The 17,917-nt window shown below is 44.1% G+C and overlaps 1 protein-coding gene across 1 annotated transcript in view; it reads right to left on the bottom strand.

The window, feature by feature from the left end:
* Window positions 1-17,917, bottom strand: part of LOC121547866 (caskin-2-like) — an 85,488-nt gene that overhangs the window by 31,528 nt on the left and 36,043 nt on the right. The window contains exons 3-7 of the mRNA XM_045209727.1: window positions 8,585-8,636; window positions 7,156-7,253; window positions 6,426-6,571; window positions 5,499-5,594; window positions 433-566 (exon numbers count right to left, since the gene is read on the bottom strand). Coding sequence (XP_045065662.1) covers window positions 433-566; window positions 5,499-5,594; window positions 6,426-6,571; window positions 7,156-7,253; window positions 8,585-8,636 — 526 coding nt within the window. The remainder of the gene's footprint in view (window positions 1-432; window positions 567-5,498; window positions 5,595-6,425; window positions 6,572-7,155; window positions 7,254-8,584; window positions 8,637-17,917) is intronic.

Raw genomic sequence — 17,917 nt, forward strand, 5'->3', positions numbered from 1 at the left:
CCTGGCCAAATCCGGACGACGCCCTATGGGACTCCCAATCACGGCCGGATTGTGACACAGCTTGGAATCGAACCAGGGTCTGTAGTGACGCCTCTAGCACTGAGATGCAGTGCCTTAGACCGCTGCGCCACTTGGTAGCCCAAATGTAGTAGAGAAGGTAGAAAAGCTGTGCCCCCCCGGTCTCTCTCTCTCTTCCCAATATATAATATGGCAGCCACATTCCGCAACAGCAGCAGAATGTGTAAGAGGGATGGAGAGAAGCCTTATCCCGGGAATGTGGTGATTTAAGGCGGATGGGAATCATTAACAGCGTGTCAGAAACCCTGGAGGTTATGGGGTTCGAGGGTGGAGATCCCAGTTACGCAATGACAACACACACACACACACACACACACATACACATACACGGTCAGGGACAGTCACTCCTCTCACCTGATGATGTCTTTGTGTCCATTGCGAGCTGCCAGGTGAAGGGGCGTGTTAGAAGAGGCGGGGTCTAAACCGTCTAGCCCCTCCCCCTCCAACAGAGCTACCACCATGTTGCTGTTCAATAACAACTGTGCCACCTGAGAGGGAGGGGAGAGAGAGAGAGGGATGGGGGGAGAGAGAGAGAGAGAGAGAAGGGTGTAGAGGTATAGAAGCAGTGAAGAGTAAAGGAGCCAAAGAGAGAGATGGAGAGACAGAGACATAAAAACCGAGACAGAGATGAGCTTAGTATCAGTGAAAGTCCAAATGGACACATTTAATTTGTGTATTCCATACATGCATGTTTTATGGGGCCACATAAACCCTGCCCAGCAACTGTCCACGCACTGCGTGTCTAAATATACCCCTGCTACAGTAACTAAGACCCTAACAGAGAGAGAGGGGGGGGACCGACTACAGTAACAAAGACCTTAACTGAGAGGAAGAGGAAGAGAGAGAGAGAGAGGGGGGTGGGGGACAGAGACAGACTACAGTAACTAAGACCCTAACAGAGAGAGAGGGGGGGGACGACTACAGTAACAAAGACCTTAACTGAGAGGAAGAGAGAGAGAGAGAGAGGGGGGTGGGGGACAGAGACAGACTACAGTAACTAAGACCCTAACAGAGAGAGAGAGAGGGGGGGGGGGGGGCAGACTACAGTAACAGACCTTAACTGACTCAGCCTTACAGCCTAAAGCCTGCTGTTCTGCTATTCAAGATTACACAGACGTGTGTGTGTCTGTCTTGCGTGTGTGTGTGTGTGCGTGTCTGTGTGTGTGTGCATGCCTGCATGTGTGTGTGTGAATTCAACTTTGTCTAAATCTGAATTACTGGGGCAGCTTTACAATTCATGACAAGACAGCCACAACTGTGACAGAGAAACATACTGCAAATTCCCTTTAAATTATTTTTACTAGTGTGTCTGTGTGTGTGTATGTGTGTGTGCGCGTCCGGAGAGCAGAACTGAAACCCATTTCCCTTTAGCTGAAACAGGCTTATTTTAGCTGGTAGTTAATCTAAGCTCTGTGAGATGTTTGACATAGGCCTACCCCCTCTATCCATCACACATACCCTCTGTGAGACATATACACACTCCACACACACACACACACACACACACACACACACACACACAATACACACATATGTGACCGACCGGCTCGATTCGGTCTTATGTAGCAAAATTGGAAATTGTGTTTTTTTACATTGGATAAAAGTAGAGACTCAGAGCTAGAAAATGGTATATCATACACTACAGTTGAGGAACAACCGGAAAGTAATTCTGCTTTGAAAGTTGATAAACTTGTAACCTCACTTTTGAGAAAATGGCCCTTGAATGTTTTGGTACACTTACTGGAGAGCTCTTCTTTGTCTACACCCACTCAGCATCGTTCACACCCTCTTAAGCATTAGCCCCACCCATCTCTTTAAGGATTCACATGTGAGGCCATGTACTAAACAACCAAAGAGTGTGCTCAGAGTGCGCTCTGGGCATTCGTAAACTCAGCGTTGTCAGATTGTCCATTCGCAAATTCAGAGCGTTTTGCTGTCGGAGCGTTCAGAGCGCACACTGGACGCTCTGGCCGAGGAGTAGGGTTGATCCGAGCGTTCTGACCTAACAACAGCAGTCAAGCACCCAAGCTAACTGGCTAACGCTGGCTAGCTTGATAGCTACTTCCAGACACAAATGAGAGAAAAGCTCACTCTGACCATTTTACTCGCCCTAGCAGAGCTGGTTAGGCTGTTTTTGGCAAATTTTAATTACGCTTTTTTGTCGATGTTTACTGACACCGGCCATATTCAACGGGTGTTGAGCGTTCTTAAATTCCTCAGTTATTCTGCGCTCTGGCACACTCAGACGAGAGTGCTCTGAAATCGAAGTAGATAGCCAGAGCGAATTTACGAACGCACCCTACAGTTGTCGCAGTGACATCATGAACATTCTATTGAAATGGTTACTTGCATAGTGGAGTCTTTTGTTTAGACATGTAGCTAGCTAGACCATAATCCCAACTCATAACGTTACTACCCTGCATGAATCTGCAGGTAGCAAACCAACCAGGTTCAATGTTAGCTAGCTAGCTAACATTAGGCTATAACTAGTAATGCAAATGGCTCTGCGATACGAATAATATTACTACACTGATCATACATGTAACATTAGCTAGCGAGCCAGCCAGCTAACGTTAGCTAGCAAGCTAACAGCACGCTTTAACTTGACTGTCAACACATACTGACCAGCTCATGTTATAGACAGAAGCATGCTACATTGCAGACCAATCCGAACTCATCTCTCCGCATCTCCAGCCCAGCCATTATCTCAGCCAATCATGGCTAGCGGGAAGGATCCTGTCTTTTTCCGTGGCTAAACAAACTAGGCTCGCAATTTATCAATTGTATTCGTATTTACAGATGGCATACAAGTTTGTTATTAAGGCAAGTGAAAGTTCACATGTTCCAAAAGGCATTTCTAACAGAAAACGCATTTTGATTTAAAAAAAAGTTTACGTTCAAATGGCTCTCCTGTGAAGTAGTGACGCGCGACATATTTCCGAGTCACAAATACACACACTCCACGCACACATATACACACTCCACGCACATATATACACACACACACACACACACACACACACACACACACACACACACACACACTTCACACAATAACCACTTATACTGGCCTTTGATCACTGTTGTGTGTGTGTTGGTTAAGTGTGGGTTAAATAGGGAGGTATTGTGAGTACATAAACAGCATATAGCTACAGTATATTAACTAATATACAATACCAGTCAAAAGTTTGGACACACCTACTCATTAAAGGGTTTATCTTTATCTATACAATTTTCTACATTGTAGAATAATAGTGAAGACATCAAAACCATGAAATAACACATATGGAATCATGTAGTAAACAAAAATGTGGTAAACAAATCAAAATATATTTTATACTTTAGATTCTTCAAATAGCCACCCTTTGCCTTGATGACAGCTTTGCACACTCTTGGCATTCTCTCAACCAGCTTCACCTGGAATGCTTTTTCAACAGTCTTGAAGGAGTTCCCACATATGCTGAGCATCTGTTGGCTGCTTTTCCTTCACTTGTGGTCCGACTCATCCCAAACCATCTCAAATGGTTTGAGGTTAGGGGATTGTGGAGGCCAGGTCATCTGATGCAGCACTGCATCACTCTCCTTCTTGGTAAAATAGCCCTTACACAGCCTAGAGGTGTGTTGGGTCATTGTCCTGTTGAAAAACAAATGATAGTCCCACTAAGCCCAAACCAGATGGGATGGCGTTTCGCTGTAGAATGCTGTGGTAGCCATGCTGGTTAAGCGTGCCTTGAATTCTAAACAAATCACAGACAGTGCCACCAGCAAAGCACCCCCACACCATAACACCTCCTCCTCCATGCTTTACGGTGGGAAATACACATGCAGAGATCATCTGTTCACCCACATCGCGTCTCACAGAACTCTGTGTCTTCCATTCCTGTGGTGGTCCTCATGGGAGCCAGTTTCATCATAGTGCTTGATGGTTTTTGTGACTGCACTTGAAGAAACTTTCAAAGTTGTTGACATTTTCCGGATTGGCTGACCTTCATGTCTTAAAGTAATGATGGACTGTTGTTTCTCTTTGCTTATTTGAGCTGTTCTTGCTGTAATATGGACTTGGTATTTTACCAAATAGGGCTATCTTCTGTATACCCCCCTACCTTGTCACAACACAACAGATTGGCTCAAACGCATTAAGAAAGAAAGAAATTCCATAAATTAACTTTTAAGAAGGCACACCTGTTAATTGAAATGCATTCCAGGTGAATACCTCATGAAGCTGGTTGAGAGAATGCCAAGAGTGTGCAAAGCTGTCATCAAGGCAAAGGGTGGCTACTTTGAAGAACCTCAAATATAAAATATATTTTTATTTGTTCAACACTTTTGTGGTTACTATATGTGTCATTTCATAGTTTTGATGTCTTAACTATTATTCTACAATGTAGAAAATTGTAAAAATAAAGAAAAACCACTCAATCAGTAGATGTGTCCAAACTTTTGACTGGTACTCTGTGTATGTATATATATATATATATATATATATATATATATTGAAAATAATGCACTGTACACACCAGAGGAGACTGGTGGGTGGAGATATAGCAGGACAGGCCATTGAATGGCTGGAACGGAATGAAAGGAACCGTATCAAACACATGAAAACCATGTGTTAAAACCATGTGTTAAAACCATGTGTTAAAACCATGTGTTAAAACCATGTGTTAGATGTGTTTGATAACTTTCTATACCATCCATTATCATCTCCATTACCCAGAAGTAAAATTATCTCGCGAAAATGTGTCATTTTCTGTTTTACTTCTCGGGGCAGGAAGGAAGTGAAGTCTCCTCCCTCGCAAACGGAAACTCTAGGCCAAACCCCTCCCTTGCGCTAATTTCACCCATGTTTATCAAGGGCAATTTTGACTTTGTGGCTGTGGAATCCGTTCATCATCCAGGCTTGAAAATCACAGCACGAGTTTAAGCACCGCCTTCGCCCAATCCGGATACGTCCAAAAAATCAATGATGAAAACCCAAAACCAGGACCTACTGCTGCTCGTAATCACATAAATCTATGTGAGCCTTGACAGATTCTCACGAGAGACTACACCCATTACAATGAGCCCATCCTCCTATATATCTGCCCACCAGCCTCCCCTGCTACACACACACACACACACACATCACAACTGCTGCTACCAGACTCTTATTATACTGCTCAGTTTATACAATGCCCCCCATCCCCCCCCTTCCCCAATACACGTGTAAATATTGGACTATTAATTGTGCCTTCCTGTATTATACTTAAGCTAAAATCTTTTTTCTATTCTACTGAGCCATTTACTTTATGTTCGTATTCTGATCTTTTATTATTTCTTATTGTTGTTGCATTGTCGCGAAGGAACCTGCAAGTAAGCATTTAGTTGGACGATGTATACCATGTGTATCTTCGTCTAATAAAACTTAAAACTTGACTCACCTCGAGTCTGCCAAACTCACAGGCCAGGTCCAGAGGGGTCTTGTTGGCCTTGTTCACCAGACAGGGATTAGACTGGTGCTGGAGTAACATCTCAGACTGAAGGAGAGAGAGTGGGGAGGAGAGGAGGAGGGAGGAGAGGAGGAGGGAGAGAGAGAGTGGGGAGGAGAGAGAGGAGGAGGGAGAGAGAGAGAAGAGAGAGGGGGGAGGGAGAGATAAAGACAAAACAGGAAAAAGAGAGACAACACTTGAATAAATATCATCCTTAATTAAATAGACACATGAAAAACTCCCTTTCCTCAAGCATCTCTGTGCTTTATCCTCTTCTACAGAGACATGAGATCCTCAGGGCTAAACCAGCACCAGTCCTAACAGGGGCTTCTATTACAGAGAAATACCTCTGGCTTTGTTTCTGTCCCTGCTTTGTCACACACAATACAGTAACTCAGAACTCTCCATGACCAGGTATGCTGCTGCTGCTGCGTGCGTGCATGTGCGAACACACCTCTCAGGTAGACTCACTACCTGGGTGTTAAAGACACTAAATACACACATTCCATCTCCCTCCCAGTTAGTCTCAATATTTCACTCAGGGAATGTGTTATAAGATCCACTGCTGACCTGATCACATCATGTAGTACCTTTCACTCACTGACCCCTTAACACACACAACTTTACACGCTGTCACACCTGGAAACACTATACAGACACTCACTGAGTTGCGTGTGGTGAGGCCTCTTACCAGTGTGTAGTCCGTCCAAACATCGAACCATCTCTCTGAGTTGATTAGAGTAACATCTCTGTGTGTGTGTGTGTGCATGCATCTGTGTGTGTGTGTGTGTGTGTGTGTGTGTGTGCATGCGTCTGTCTGCGTGTGTTCATGTGTGTGCGTGTGTGTGTGTGTGTGTGTGTGTGTGTGTGTGTACTCACCACCTGGTAATGTCCATACTGTGCAGACAGGTGTAGAGGTATATGTCCGTCCTGTGACGGTGTGTTAACTGAGGCTCCAGCTCTCAGCAGCAGCAACACAGAGTCAGCTTTACCCTGCCACGCTGCATAGTGGAGCGGACGCATACCTAGAGAGAGAGAGGGCGGGACAGAGAGGGAGAGAGAGGGAGACAGAGAAAGAGTGAAAGAGAGAGAGAGAGACAAAGAGAGAGAGAGAGAGACAAAGAGAGAGAGAGAGACAAAGAGAGAGACAAAGAGAAAGAGAGACAAAGAGAGAGAGAAAGAAAGAGAGACAAAGAGAGAGAGAAAGAAAGAGAGAGAGAAAGAAAGAGAGAGAGAGACAAAGAAAGAGAGACAAAGAAAGAGAGAGAGAGAGAGAGAGAGAGAGAGAGAGAGAGAGAGAGAGAGAGAGAGAGAGAGAGAGAGAGAGAGAGAGAGAGAGAGAGTGAGTAAGTTAGAGGGTACGTTAGAGGAAGATTTCGTTTAAAAGAGATAAAACAGAGGGGAGTCCAACAAGAGTCCCATACATGCTCATGAAAGATCCAAAAATGAAAAGGGGAAATCTGAGATTGTTTTGTTTTTTGTTTACCAAAAGAAGTGGCAAAGTGACTGCTTTGTCGTTTTTAGAATGCCGGATTTCCCCTTTAATATGACTTGCATTACCTGTTTCTAATGGTTCATACGTGTTTTATAACAGCTTACAACCTCTCACCATTAGTGTCTTTGATGTCCACAGTGACCTGAGCCTCCAGTAGCAGAGAAAGCAGCTCAGTGGTGCCTGTTAGAGCTGCATGGTGTAATGCTGAAAACCTGAGCGAGAGAAGAGAGGGAGCGAGGGAGTCACACTACTACTAATTTGCTGGGAATATTCTAGAAGCTTGTACAGCCTCCATACTGTCTGGTTTAGAGACAGGTCTTCCCCTTTCCCCTGGTTGGGGAGGTTTTCCAGGGTGAAAAGAGTCTGCCATAGCCTGCCCTAAACAGAGAGTATACATCTAACTGATTACTTTACAGGAGGTGAGCCTTCATGAAACATCAGGCTGATGCAGACAGGACGAGTGTGTGTGTGTGTTCATGTGTGATTTTTTTGTGTCAGGGGGCAGTATATTCCACGAGGGACAAATTAAAGACATACATTTGGTCCCTTCATTCCTGGAGAGCAGGGTGTTCTAGACAACAACCAACTGTAGAATTACTGCCAGCCATGGAACCCAGACACCTCCACTGTTCCAGCCCCAACCTTAAACCAAGGACCAGGTCCAAACATCTACACCTGGGTACAAACTGACCAAGGTACATCCCAAATGGCACCCTTGTCCATATATGGGCCCTGGTCAAAAGCAGTGCACTATGCAGCTAATAGGGTACCATTTGAGATGTACCCCAAGAACCACAACATCCTTAACAATTTAGTATCAACAAGCTCAACAACAACAACAACAAAAATCAACACGTTGGTAGGGTGCGGTGAAATGCACTCTTATTGTGTGTGTATCATGGTACTGGTTGGCTGAAAGTCTGGAGTAAGGAGAGTGATACAGCACACACTCACTTGGACCTATCCTTCTCAAATGTAAGCCATTTAGCAGACGCTTTTGTCAAAGTGACTTACAGCGGAGTCATGCGGGCATATATTTTATACAACTATCTCCATCTCTACCAACTGAGCTACAGAGGACCGCGCACACACTGTTACAACACAGAATAGAGCTAGGATTATTCGATATCCTAAATTCTGTCACGGGGAGGTTTGTGCAGTGAATCTGTGACGGTGGTTAGGAATAGGATCCAGCCATGTTCAGTCTGAGTGTGTAAGGGAGTGTCCCAAATGGCACCCTATTCCCTATGGGTCTTGGTGAAAAGTAATGCCCTATTATAGGGAATAGGGAATGTGCTTTCCATAGTTACATTAGTGATAAAGACCATGTCAAATCAAATCTAGTGTTAGTGACTTTTCCTCCACAAACATTGATTGCGTTCCTCTGAGCCAACTAAGTGCAGAGAGAGGAAAAACCTCAGCTATGCAAATATCTGGACACAAGTCCATCTGACTCACACTCATTAGTAAACACACACACACACACACACACACACACACACACACACACACACACACACACACACACACACATATCTCTTACCCATCAGAGTCCTGATAGTTGACGTTCAGCCTCTTTGTGGAACCCAGCAGCTCTGAAAAACAAAGGAGGGGTGAAGGGAGGGATGGAAGGAGGGAGGGAGGAGGGAGGGAGGGAGGAGGGAGGGAGGAGGGAGGGGGGAGGGAGGGAGGAGGGGGAGGGAGGGGGAGGGAGGGAAGGAGGGAGGGAGGGAGGAGGAGGGAGGGAGGGGGAGATGGAAGGAGGGAGGGAGGGAGGGAGGGAGGGAGGGAGGGAGGGAGGGAGGGAGGGAGGGAGGGAGGGAGGGAGGGAGGGAGGGGGAGATGGAAAAAGGATTTGGTGACATATGTCTTTTCAAAAGAACGCCTAGTGATCTTCCATCACGGCAGGGTCTCTCTGTTTTCACAGCAAGAGCTCACATGTTCCTCTCTTTCTTCATCACTCGTACTGAAATAACATGTCAGAATGGCTGTCCTACACCCAGTCTTACATTCTACCCCTCAGCTCCAGGGTCCTTTCCTGGCGTAGCCACCCCATCTAAAGCCTCTCTCTCTGGGCATAGACTCTTCTGCTAGCCCTGCTCTCAGACCCCAGCTCCATCCTCACTGAGCCCCAACCCAGTTTCTCGTTCGGCAGGGACCATTCTGCCAACTCTGGCCTCTCTCTCTCACTGGACCATGCACAAGAATGTGCGCGCACACACACACACACACACACACACACACACACACACACACACACACACATGAATGTTCCCCAGTAGAGTGGGAGAAGCAGTGAACAGCAGAAGAGATTGATCCTCAGACAGATCTCTTGGCATTGGTTTCAATCATTGAAAAAGAGAATTCTATTCTACTCCTACTGAATATTAACAGTGAACTTCTCCTCAATATCAACTCTGTCAATGCGGCTACTGTTTCACCAACTGCTTTTGACCCATGATATTAAAAGGGACACTTCGGGATTTTGGCAATCTTCCCCAGAGTCGGATGAACTCGTGGATACCATTTTTAGATGTCTCTGCATGCAGTTTGAAGGAATTTGCTAAGTAGCGTTAGCGCAATTGCTAACTAGCATTAGTGCAATGACTGGAAGTCTATGGTAACAGCTAGCATACTAATTGTTACCGGTTACCATAGACTTCCAGTCATGGCGTTAATGCTAGTTAGCATTCGTTCGCGAAACTACCTCTAACTTCCTTCATACTGGACACAGAGACATAAAAATGGCATCCACGAGTTTATCGGACTCTGGGGAAGAACTGTAGATCCCGAAGTATCCCTTTAAACCAAACCAAAAGTTATCATATTTCTTCACGGCAGTATGAATGAGGTGTGTCATATAAGCCAGCCATTCATATGATGATTTCATGTTTCTACAGTGTCAGGATAGTTCCACACACACTTTATCTGGACCAAATCTAAAGGCAAGACAAGACACTGGGCGCCAGCACACACACATTGGGCAGCTTGCCAAGTGGGGCCTAAACTGCCCCAGTGACAGTGAGAGGAGAGAACAGAGCCTTCAGAGGTCTAGTTAGAACATGAGCCAACATTCCAGACATAGAATCTCTCTCTCTCGCTTTCTCTCCCCATCACCCCCTCCCTCCCTCCCTCTCCCCATCACCCCCCTCCCTTCCTCCCTCCCTCCATCACCCCCTCCCTCCCTCCCTCCCTCCCTCTCCCCATCACCCCCTCCCTCTCCCCATCACCCCCTCCCTCCATCACCCACTCCCTCCCTCCATCACCCCATCCCTCCCTCCCCCTCCCTCCCTCTCTCTCCCCATCACCCCCCTCCCTCCCTCCCTCCCTCCCTCCATCACCCCATCCCTCCCCTCCCTCCATCACCCCCCTCCCTCCCTCCCTCCCCCCTCTTCTTTCTTTGAAAAAAGTTGCTTACTTCTCAATAAAAGATGGTGGGCTCTGGCTGACATCACAGTACAGTAAATTACTGCATCTTTAACAGTGTGTGTTTGTGTGCGTCAGTCTCCCCCTACAGTGCATCACCCAACATCATCATCTGTAATGCAAAACCCTGCAAAAACACAAGACCACCAATTTACCATGGCCTGCGGGTGTGTTCTACACTAGGGACTTCAGGGAAACACAATACAATACAAATCCAACATCAAAAAGGTATGTTGCAGGCACACTGGCTACAACAGGGCCATTGAGAGTTGGCACCAAGTACAAAAGCAGGTGTGCAAAACGAGACTGTGAAATCTAACCCAGTCAAGCCTCATTGGCCTTCAATCACCTCACCTAAAAGGCTGTGTGTGTGTGTGTGTGTGTGTGTGTGTGTGTGTACACGTATATTTGTGTGTGTATGTGTGCATGTCTATGTGTGTGTTGTGTGTGTGTGTGTGTGTGTGTTATGTTGGTGCAGCAGGAAGATGACTGGTTTCCAGTGTCTGTGTGAATGCCTGGATGTAAAAATGTCACAGCACATAGTGACGGCAGCTTTAGTATCGTGGCAAGGAAACAAAACACAAAGCAGATTTAACTTCTTTAGGAAAACAGCTCTAATGTTGGAAACAAACATCATTATGTTGTCATCCAGAGTCACATTTATTCCTTTTCCAAGCTATAGCACACAATATTTGACATTCAGCAGGTTTTTAAAAGGACCAAAAGTTTGATCTGTTTCTGTTTTTTTCTTTTTACAATTGAAAAACTATTGCCATACTGGCGTCGTCCCAGCCCTGGCGGCAGGTAGCCTAGCGATTAAGAGCGTTGGGCCACTAAGTGAAAGGTCGCTGGTTTGACTCCCCGAGCCGACAAGGTAAAAAAATATATATGCCAATGTGCCTTGTGTAACCCTAATTGCTCCCGTAAGTCCCTCTGGAGAAGAAGATTGTCTGCTAAATGAATGAAAACCTGAACAAAGTTTATTCATGGTGCATTTCACATAGGCCTACAGTGTTTTTCCATGCCAGGTTATGTGGTTGGCTAAACGTGTGGTTCTAGTCATAATAACATACACTACCGGTCAAAAGTTTGGACACATCTACTCATTCAAGGGTTTTTCTTTATTTTTACTATTTTCTACACTGTAGAATAATAGTGAAGACATCAAAACTATTAAATAACACATATGGAATCATGTATTAACCAAAAAAGTGTTAAACAAATCAAAATATATTTTATATTTGAGATTCTTCAAATAGCCACCCTTTGCCTTGATGACAGCTTTGCACACTCTTGGCATTCTCTCAACCAGCTTCACCTGGAATGCTTTTCCAACAGTCTTGAAGGAGTTCCCACATATGCTGAGCACTTGTTGGCTGCTTTTCCTTCACTCTGCGGTCCGACTCATCCCAAACCATCTCAATTGGGTTGAGGTCAGGGGATTGTGGAGGCCAGGTCATCTGATGCAGCACTCCATCACTCTCCTTCTTGGTAAAATAGCAACATTTGCCCATTATTCTTTTCAAAACTCTTCAAGCTCTGTCAAATGGGTTGTTGATCATTGCTAGACAGGTCTTGCCATAGATTTTCAAGTAGATTTAAGTTAAAACTAACCTCGGCCACTCAGGAACATTCACCTTCTTCTTGGTAAGCAACTCCAGTGTAGATTTGGCCTTGTGTTTTAGGTTATTGTCCTGCTGAAAGGTGAATTCATCTCCCAGTGTCTGGTGGAAGGCAGACTGAACCAGGTTTCCTCTAGGATTTTGCCTGTGCTTAGCTCCATTCAGTTTTTTATTATCCTGGAAAACTCCCCAGTCCTTAATGATTACAAGCATACCCATTACAAGATGCAGCCACCACTATGCTTGAAAATATGAAGAGTGGTACTCAGTAATGTGTTGTATTGGATTTGCACCAAACATAACACTTTGTATTCAGGGCCAAAAGTTAATTGCTTCGCCAATTTTTTTGCAAGATTACTTTAGAAGCTTTGTTGCAAACAGGATGCATGTTTTGGAATATTTTTATTCTGAACAGGTTTCTTATTTTCCCTCTGTCAATTAGGTTAGTATTGCGGAGGAACTACAATGTTGTTGATCCATCTTCAGTTTTCTCCTGTCACAACCATTAAACTCTGTAACTGTTTTAAAGTCACCATTGGCCTCATGGTGAAATCCCTGAGCGGTTTCCTTCCTCTCTGGCAACTGAGTTAGGAAGGACACCTGTATCTTTGTAGTGACTGGTTGTATTGATACACCATTCAAAGTCTAATTATACTGAACAAAAATATTAACGCAACAGTTCATATGAGGAAATCAGTCAATTGAAATAAATAAATTAGGCCCTAATCTATGGATTTCACATGACTGGGAATACAGATATGCATCTGTTGGTCACAGATATCTTAAAAAAAACAAAATGGGCCTCGGGATCTCATCACAGTATTTCTGTACATTCAAATTGCCATCGATAAAATGCAATTGTGCTTGTTGTCCGTAACTTATGCCTGCCCATACCATAGCCCCACCGCCACCGTGGGGCACTCTGTTCACAACGTTGAAATTAGAAAACTGCTCGCCCACATGACGCCATACACATGGTCTGCGGTTGTGAGGCCGGTTGGACGTACTGCCAAATTCTCTAAAACGATGTTGGCTTATGGTAGAGAAATGAACATTCAATTCTCTGGTAACAGTTCTGGTGGACATTCCTGCAGTCAGCATGCCAATTGCTTGCTCCCTCAAAACTTGAGACATCTGTGGCATTGTGTTGTGTGACAAAACTACACATTTTAGAGTGGCCTTTTATTGTCCCCAGCACAAGGTGCACCTGTGTAATGATCATGCTGTTTAATCAGCTTCTTGATATGCCACATCTGTCAGGTGAATGGATTATCTTGGCAAAGGAGAAACGCTCACTAACAGGGATGTAAACAAATTTGTGCACAAAATTTGAGATAAATAAGCTTTTTGTGCATTTGGAGAAAAAAATATTTATTATTTCAGCTCATGAAACATGGCACCAACACTTTACATGTTGCGTTTATATTTTTGTTCAGTGTAATAACTTCACCATGCTCAAAGGGTTATTCAAGGTCCGCTTTTCTTATTTTTACCCATCTACCAATAGGTGCCCTTCTTTGCGAGGCATTGGAAAACCTCCCTGGTCTTTGTGGTTGAATCGGTGTTTGAAATTCACTGCTCGACTGAGGGACCTTAAAGATAATTGTATGTGTGGGGTACAGAGATGAGGCAGATTCAAAAATCATGTTAAACACTATTATTGTACACAGAGTGAGTCCATGCAACTTATTATGTGACTTGTTGAGCAAATGTTTACTCCCGAACTCATTTAGGCTTGCCACAATAAAAGGGGTTGAATACTCACTGACTCAAGACTTTTCATTTTTAATTAATTTGTAAAAATTTCGAAAAACATAATTCCACTTTGGCATTATGGGACATTGTGTGTGTAGGCCAGTGACAGAACATTCAGGCTGTAACACAACAAAATATGGAAAAAGTAAAGGTGTGTGAATACTTTCTGAAGTCACTAAGTCATTGAAACGTCGTGGTACATTAACATCATAAAGAGAGTGGGGGAAAAAACACAAAAACCCAGAAGCCCCCTGTTCTCCATCCATCTTTCTATTCAGACCAGCAGCATTCCCTAAGTCAGGTGGGTAAACAAGGAAACAACCAAATGGCACTCTATTCCCTGAATAGTGCACTACTTTTTACCAAAATACCTATAGTCCTATAGTATAGTCAATAGGGTGCCATTTGGGGTACTCTCTTTCTAAAACCAATGTGTTTCAGCACTGAAGCACCCAACTGTTGCTTTTCAGCTGAAGCAGACAAACAATACTTGTTGAGTTGACGTTTGTTTGCCCTTTTCCACGAGAGCGTGTTTGAGCTGCCCCGTCAGGTTTAATAACAGAACACAACAGAAGGGCTGCCTGGATGTGTTTGGCTAGGCCTCCTGTAGCTCAGTTGGTGGAGTATGGTGCTTGCAACGCCAGGGCTGTGAGTTCAATTCCCATGGGGGGGCCAGTATGAAAAATGTATGCACTCTCTAACTGTAAGTCGCTCTGGATAAGAGCGTCTGCTAAATGACTAAAATGTAACGTAAATGTCTGTAGGGTCTCCTATTTGTGGTTTTGAGGTCTAACATCGTCTCTATTCACACTAAAGAATCTGAGCCTCTGTTCTAGCAGTGTTGCTAAACAAACATGAGCACCCACACACACACGGTTTGAGAAAAAGAGTCTGGATGGCTTTCTTTGGCCACATAGTGAACACTCCCAGACCTCCATTACGGTTTCTGCTGTTTTAAGGGAAAGAAGAAAAAAAAAACACAAAAGAAGAAACGACATTAAGGCCTTTTGTAAAGATAGACTATCAGCCACTGTGGAGGTTTGATTGGAGAGGACAACCACAGAACGATGGTGTGGTTCACTGCATGAAGTACTGCTGCTGGAGGTCTAGGTGTGCGTTCCAAGTGGCACCCTATTTTCTATATAGTGCACTGCTTTTGACCAGGACAAAACCCACAGCAACCTGGGGCCAAACCAAACCACCAAAAGAGGGATGGTTTACCAACTGTCTCTCGAGATAGAGGATGTGGCCAGCCGACGACCTCACGAAGTGGAAACGTCTATCTAAGTTCCCTACCCGATAGGACTCTGGTCAAAAGTAGTGCACTAGGATATATAGGGTACCATTTAGGACTCAAACCTAGTGTTTTCATAAAGACTTAATGGATAAACATCCGATGTAAACACCACCCAACTCTGTAGAAATATCATGTCCATATCTGGGGTAGCAACACTCATCTGCAGCTCACGTCGTCCTCCTTTGCCTGGCTGCGTTTTGATAGGTGATAAAACTCCACTTTTTAAGTCAGACACTGACAAGAAGATCTGATTGACAGAGAGCAGGTAGGAAAGGTGAATGTAATTAAATATTTTAATAATCACCTATCAAAAACGCAGCCAGGCAAAGCAGGACGACGTGAGCAGCAGATGAGTGTTGCTACACCCAGATACAGGACATGATGTTTCTACAGAGTTGGATGATGTTCATATCTGATGTTTATCCATTAAGCCTTTATTAAAACACTAGGGATGAGTCCCAAATGGCACCCTATATTGCCTAGTGCACTACTTTTGACCAGAGTCCTATCGGGCGAATAGGGTGCCATTTGGGACATATTCCTGAACACAGTCAAGGTATGCAAAGTATGACACCTTTATTTAATTTGAACTTTCCGTTCATTTCCACTTGAAGGAAAGGTCAAGTAGGGTTGTGGTGGTGGCATCCTAAGGCCACGTCATAACTAAATCTTATAAACTCTGTTTTCAAACATGCCGTGTCCTTACTTGTGAGAACGTGCACGCACTGTTGCTAATCTAAACAAAGTAGGCTACTGCTGCTAGTTACAAGTAGCTACTAAACTAGCCTATATACAATATATACACTGAGTGTACAAAACATTAGGAACACCTGCTCTTTCCATGACAGACCGACCAGGTGAATCCAGGTGAAAGCTATGATCCCTTATTGATGTCACTTGTTAAATCCACTTCAAATCAGTGTAGATGAAGGGGATGAGACAGGTTAAAGATGGATTTTTAAACCTTGAGACAAGGTGAGGTGTTCCTAATGTGAGGTGTTCCTAATTTCCAATATTAGGAAGGTGAGGTGTTCCTAATGTTTTGTACACTCAGTGTATAGCGTGTAGCCTTGATAAGGACACAGCCAGGGCTAAGTTGTGCTGGGATGGCTGGCATGACTGTGGGCAGACGGAGTCTCAGAGCTGGCGAGAAGCCTGGAGAAGTGACCAAATCCCTGTGGCTCTCTAGCAATGTGATTATAATGTAGTCTTACACAGTAGAGTTACAGTTACAGTTCACCGCCTACCAAGAGAGGGACTATTATAGCACTAGCCATGTCTCAACCAAGGGGGTTAGGAGCGAATTAGTCTGACACAATATACAGTCAGACATGCTATTGGGACAATACATTGTCCTTTCAATAAGGAGGGGGGCAGAGAGAGAAAGAAAGAACGAACAAAACTGAGAAGAGGAAGAGAAACAAGGAGAAAGAGAGAGAGAGAGAAAACAGTAAAACTTGCAGGGCCTAATTGTCATTCTGCCTCATTATCCTCCATTGATTAGCTAGAGTCATTATTAGGATAGAGTCCTCTGTTTGTCTGCCTGGGACTGGTTGTTCTGGGTCTGATCGATCAACATGATTGGCAGCCTGAGTGTCACCATCAGGTCAAGGGTAACCAATGGAAACAAGCACCAGTATCCCAATAACCCTTTCAGTGCCATACGGGCGCTCCGGGGAAACAGGATACCATAGCGGTGTCACAAATCAATGTTTTATTTCTTTCTGGAACCTAGATACTAGATTATTCTGGAAGTAGGACATAGGCTATCTGTGAGCCAAATCCTAGTGAATGGAACTGAATGAAACGATTAGAACAGTTGGCTCACATACAGTACGTATTTCCTCCGTAGAAATATAATCATTGAGTATGTTTACATGTACACTAATAATTCAATATTAAACTGATTCTGGCAGTAGGCAGAGTTTGGAAATAGTCATGTAAACAATTTACTCTGCTTATCTTAAATCGGCGAACGGTCAAAATTGAAGAAAGCCTACACTGATTAAAACACCTGGTTTTCTGAGCAATCTTTCAAATGATTAGGACGTGTAAACAGCTTCATCGGCGTTCCAGCGGTGTATTTGATCTGTTGGCACCGGTAGCGCAAGCCTCCCTCTTATGCACGAGTGAAGTGACTGAAAGTATGCATCTTAGAAATAGTTTTCACATACAAAATGTATATGTCCGAACTCAGAATATAATAGGCTTTGCAAAAATAACATGGTCACTGTGGTAGAATGTTTACTTTGATTGGCGATTTTCTGCATTTATCAGGTAGCCTGATTTCAGATGTGTCCAGGTAAACAGGATTATATGGGAAATTGTTCTTCTTGCAAAGCATGACAACGTTTTAAACTATTACATTAATCTGACTATCCACAATAATCATATTATTGTGTGCATGTAAACATGCTCATTGATTATATTACTGCGATTTCCTCCCTTGTCCATCTCCATCTAGTCCAGAACAGATCAAAGTGACACACTAAAATGGGAGTGCCATTTAAATTAACATTCTAGAGCAGCTCGACCTTTAACTGCTCCTGCATCACCACTACATGACCCTCATCTCCAGCGTCCCAAATGGCACCCTATTCCCTACATAGTACACGACTTGTAGGGACCCGTAGGGCTCTGGTCAAAAGTAGTACACTATGTAGAGGACAGAGCCTCAGCTATTTCCCATAAAAGCAAACAACCGATCACTATCTGGCTCTTCAACCAGCGAGCTTTAGTAAAGTACGTCAGTGTCACTGAGGAAAGATACAAGTTT

This window comes from Coregonus clupeaformis, chromosome 31 (assembly GCF_020615455.1).
Source record: "Coregonus clupeaformis isolate EN_2021a chromosome 31, ASM2061545v1, whole genome shotgun sequence".
NCBI lineage: Eukaryota > Metazoa > Chordata > Actinopteri > Salmoniformes > Salmonidae > Coregonus > Coregonus clupeaformis.